Below are 5,359 nucleotides of genomic sequence, written 5' to 3'. Positions count from 1 at the left end.
AGTGTCCACATAGTGTGTCTCTGTAGTTGTTAAGAGGGCAACAATTGTCATCATAGATCTATATCCTGAATTCATAATACTTCATTAAGCAAAGAAAGGGACCCTTTTTGTAATGAAACATCCTAATGGAATGCGATTATCAACGAATAACACGAGTACACTTAAATGATGTGCTATGAACCCAGGAAGCAGAGAGCTAAATATGCTGCCTTCCAATCTATCAATTGGCATCCCATGACAAGTTACTACCGTGGTCGATGTTGGAAAGATTTGCAAGATTCATCTTGGAGGTATTTTCTCGTGGTCATGCAAAGGAATGCCAGATTGCATACTATACCAGGCTTCTGATCAATAAATTTTGTACCTCATCTCGGTTTGGGATTCTCCTTCCACCTTCCTAGGACGTTCAAGAAAGAAAAAGAGCAAAAGATGTATGGTCAGACAACTCAAAGGTTGTGTTGTTTGCCCGTTCGTTATTTTGCAAAAAAATACATCTTCAAGAGATTTACCTTGTATTCCGCTGATACATTGGCCCTCAAGTGGGTTCCTTCAGATTTGGCCTCCACATTGACACAACTCAATTTCATTTGCTTGAGGGCACTGAGAGCTTTAATGAGCATGTAGCCGGCGTCTACCTCGATCGTTAAGTCCATCTCGACCTGAAACAGAGGTCGCTGCTTATTTGTGTCGTGAGTTACTTCAATCCTTTGAATATAAGATGAGAAACTTCCGGAAGCAGTGGTTGTTCCCTGCGAATTTTGTCCTTGCGGTTGTAGAGCAATATTAGCTGCATTCTGGAGCTGGGTATTCTGATGTTCCAATTCTCCCACCCGATCCTGAAGCTCTTTCAAGAAATGTATAGTGTGCTCAAGAACAGAAACTTTATCCTTCTGCATAAGAACGATTGTGAGGACTCAGAGATATCTCTCTCATTAGCGAACGAGATTGACATTTATTTGAGACCTAATCTAAGTAGATATTGGAAAAATGTGACAACCAGTGTTGTTGCTTTACCTTCTTGAGATTTGGAATAAGAGTTTGAAGGACCTTGAGGCATTCATTTTGATGTCGTCGTCGTTTGCGCTCAGACACCACGTGTTGACGAGCCAGTTCCTGTGATCCTTGTAGAGTTTCGCCCATCATCTTGGGAAGTAAGTATAGCAGGCATCTTTTCAAAAGCGAGCTACAAGTAGGGGTTCTTATTCCTGATTCAGAAGTGGTTGATGCCCAACGTTTAAACGCAGATCGTGTTGAACTAGTGCTTAGCGAATCTAAAGCTTCTCCAGGGAAGCTTTGACATTCTTTGCCGACAGCACATGTGTTGACGGAAGAAAATCCAGGAACTCCAATAGCGAGATCAGCGTTAGGCTGCAAGGAACGCTCCGCGGAAAAAGATCCAACCGATGAACGCAATCTAACGTGTCTCGCTACCATAGCTTCGTCATCCTGTACAATGACGGGAAGTCCGAGTTCGCCTACTTCCATGCCAGGATAATAGAGTTCGTGATGAGTTTGATCGACAGAAGGTATGTTTGGGAAAACCGAGGGCCTGAGGCTTGTGGTATGTCTAAAGGCCAAGTCCCCCTCGTCAAGATTGGATTCCGCAATTGTCCTCACCGTGTTAATGTCGAGCTGAAGCTGCCCAAGAACGTCGATTCCATGGGCTTCCATGGAAGTTGAGAACACAGGTGATCGCATTGGATGAGTGCTTTGGAGGGGGGATTCAGAACGAGATGAAGAGTTGGACGAAGCTGCGCATTGAAGATCCTGCTGTCCAACGCGAAGAAAGACGTCTCTTGCCCCTGTTTGTAATGCTGGACGTAGAAACGACTGGACAAGACGATGTTGTGGCCATAGAAATGTGCAAATGCGTCGAAGCAATTGAGGATCCTCTTGCACCTACATCGCAAACCAAGTATAATACACCAATAAGACATGCACTTGATTCTGCAAGGGTGGCTTTTGGAATACAGCTACAGCCTTATAGCTAGCCCCTCTATGCTGAAGCGTACTAACGACCAACAACGTATGCAACATAATGACAAGAATATCATATCACAAACACCAACCAAATCGGTTGTGCCGAGCTCCACCACTCCATCCTTGTACGGTATGCACAGCATAGTCTGCTATCAACAGAGAATGCGCCTCTTCAATACAGACTACATGGAATTTTTAGGTTGAATTCAAATAAACTCGAAAGTATGCCGTTATATAACAGTGATCTATTGGAACGTGTTGACAATCTGAATTTAAGGGCGCGGTTTTTAAATCCTAAGGAAGAGAAAAGACTGTTTCACCTGAATGCATGCATCCTGTTTCTCGGCATGTTATGAGCGCAGGGACAAGGACAGAAAAGACAATACCGTTAGCATTCACAGGAAAGAGATGCATTTTCGAAGTAGACAATAGAGATAGTATCATTGGTTGCTTAATGACCTGGAAGAATCGAGTTTGCTCTGGCAGTAGGCTTTGCAAAAGATCAAGTCCGGAAACCCATTGGTGCCTTTTAGTATACAAAGCTGCACCTGGAAACCTGCATTGCAGTCGCATTAATCAGCACAAGCGTACGAGTCATGTGAATCTTATGGTAGACAATTGGAAGTAAAAAAAGGCTACTCCGTGCTGAACTAGTAAAGTAGGTTAATATGGGAACAATGATGACAATCACTTCCCATCCATGTGGTAAGGCCGTCCGTTTCAGTCCACTGTTACGCAAGGGATACAGGAATTGTACAACAGGAAAAAAAAATGTCTGTCAATCTATGACTCACCCGATTCCGAACGGGAAAATACAGTGGCTGTACAGTTCCAAGGAGACAAGCAGCTGATTCAATTTCAACGGATCGTCCATCTTTCCTTCGTTGACATCACCGTATGACCAGCTTAATAACCTGCATAGCAAAATCGAGGACTGTGAAATTAGGCGGTTGGGCTTGCGATATATTTCGCAAGGGAAGCATAATTAGATAGTCGAGGCGAAACAATGATGAAGAGACCCTAAGATTCGTTATACGCAATCTAATTAGCACACTGGAGAAGAACAGCAGTGTGCAGGGCGTGAGGAGAAGCTTCGAGTACTAATTTATCTCGTAAAAGCCAGAGACGTAGCGCCATCCGTGTCTACCGTGAGGCGGGAGTGAGCGACCATAGAGCGCAATAGGACCATCCTAAGGATTGCAAGAGGTGCTTGATGCGGCTGAAGGCAGGGACGGTAGTCGGAAGGGCTACTAGGTCGGGAGGGGGGACTAGACCAGAGGCCATAAAAGGTGCAGTGGTCGATGAGATGGCAATGAGGGGTTGTGAATTTGTGATGCATATATGCAAGGGGCAGCAAGAGGAGATCGAGCGGCTGATGAGAGATGGATGATGGGATTGGGGATCGTGGTAGGCGAGGACGAGGAGGAGGAGGATGAGAAGTGAGCACTAACGAGGGAGGAGGGGTGCTTATGAATCAGGATCTGTGTCGGAAGGTGAAGCCGTCAACCGCCAAGATCTCCCAGAAGAACATGAAGAGCAGGTGTAGGGCTCCTCAGTGATGAGTTCACAACTTCACGTCGCTGCAAAGTCTTAAGGAATTTGTGGGTTATGCGCGTCGTCATCTCAGTGCTGAGCTCACGCAATCTCCACAAAGTCTCCGCCGCCGTGGAGTTTTGGCTCGTGCGTATATTTTCATCAACGTTATGCTCCGGCGCCCAGAGTCAACAGGCCCAGTCATCCAAACTTAGCATCGCTTCTGGGACGCCTTCCGAACGAACGCCTTGCTCCGTCTCCTAATGAAAAACTAATTCCACAACAAAAGTCACAGGATGTTTCCCAAAAATGTAACTTGCATTTGCATTAGCTCAACTAAGAGAGGAAGGAGTTAAATCAATCGCAAGAGCCTCTTTAACTTAGGGGCGTGCTTTTCTTTTCTTCTCTTTGCCTAGGAACACTCCATAAGAGCTCCGCGCGCTTTTCTTTTCTTCTCTTTGCCTAGGAACACTCCATAAGAGCTCCAAGACAATACTGAAGCCAAAGAGGACAAAAAACACTTGTTATGGTGAGAGGAATCGAGGAGGAATCTGGACTAGGGCTGCGGTGGGGATGAGGAGATTTCTGTCTACGAGCTAGATACGTACCCAACTCTTGCATTGAAAACATTTTTAGTAACAAACATTCATGTCTCTCTCTCTCTCTCTCTCCATCTATATGCTTAGGATGATAATTGTGCAATGAAATGACAATGAATCCTTTGGGGTACCTTCTCTTATTTTAACATATAAACTCCAAAATTACATTTAAGACCCCATCATATTCGCTACTTACAGATCAAGATTCTCAAATCAAGCATTTCGCAAGAAATTTTTTTTCAAGCATTTGGCAAGAAATTTTTTTTAGTATAACTTATGTTTACATTTCTCAAAATGATGGAGGCAGTGCTTTGAAAGAGTGCCTCATTAGGGAGAAGGTTTGTTTGACAAGGGTTGCCTTGGGGTAGTGTCCTCTTTTTGGAGTATATACTTTGAATGCTTACATATCTCTAAAAAAACTTTGAATACATAGAAATAAGCTAAAGCTATAGCAATATTCTTGGGTGCTTGAAGCTACGCTGATAGAAATTTTCTAGTATGCATAAATTACAAACACAGTCTTAGCGACGACCATTGCACCTGCCACTCGGCATTACGTTTGAATGTTGAGATTTCACTCTCTTTCTCTTTGGAGTTCTCTTTCTTTCTCTTTTGATTGGACGTTATGTTTGGCTGATGCAGGGACTTGCGGCAGTATTAAGTTAGTTTTAAAACGTTGTATTAAAACATTTTAAACATTTTTAAAGTAGCTCTGGGGCGTTTTAAAACACCCCAGTAGCGATTTTTATCCAGCACCGCCGGCTCTACACCGACCGGTTTAGGATACACCAACCAGTGTTTCTCTACACCAACCGGTAATTAACAACATCGGTCGATGTTTAGCAACACCGATCGGTGTTGTTAATGTTATATAAACCAGCGCCGCACTCGTACTATTCACAAAATCCGAGATTCCTAGAATATTGTGGAGTTTTGGGAAAAACAAGAAGCATAAGAAAGAGGATAAACAAAGCTACAAAGAAAATTGTCAGTTTTCACTACTACATACGGATCCTATTGCGACGTTTACATACCGACGTTTAGCGCCCACTTAGCGTTAATCGTCGATATGAAAAGCGAGTTTTCTAAAGCGTCGCTATATAGCGAGTTTGGCTAAAAGTCGCTATATAGCGACCATTATAAAGGTCGCTATATAGCGACTTTTAAGTGTCGCTATATAGCGACACTGATATACAATTTTATAGCGACGTTTTTCCAGAGAGGGTTTTTTTTTTATATAGGGTTTG

General features: G+C 43.5%; 1 protein-coding gene across 1 annotated transcript; it reads right to left on the bottom strand.

Annotated features, from left to right (window-relative positions):
• Positions 1 to 473: 473 nt before the first annotated feature.
• Positions 474 to 3,117, bottom strand: LOC147880217 (basic helix-loop-helix protein A-like). Its single transcript, XM_087370376.1, has 6 exons — positions 3,035 to 3,117; positions 2,775 to 2,894; positions 2,440 to 2,536; positions 2,070 to 2,126; positions 1,015 to 1,899; positions 474 to 890 (listed from the first exon to the last, which is right to left on the bottom strand). Exons 1-6 carry the CDS (start codon positions 3,115 to 3,117, stop codon positions 474 to 476), a joined length of 1,659 nt encoding a protein of 552 aa, XP_087226502.1.
• Positions 3,118 to 5,359: the final 2,242 nt, after the last annotated feature.

Source organism: Dipteris shenzhenensis, chromosome 32, assembly GCF_047967505.1.
Source record: "Dipteris shenzhenensis isolate YYH24624 ecotype China chromosome 32, Dip_SZ_1.0, whole genome shotgun sequence".
In the NCBI taxonomy this organism is placed as follows: Eukaryota; Viridiplantae; Streptophyta; class Polypodiopsida; order Gleicheniales; family Dipteridaceae; genus Dipteris; species Dipteris shenzhenensis.
This window is presented reverse-complemented; position numbering and strand designations above follow the sequence as displayed.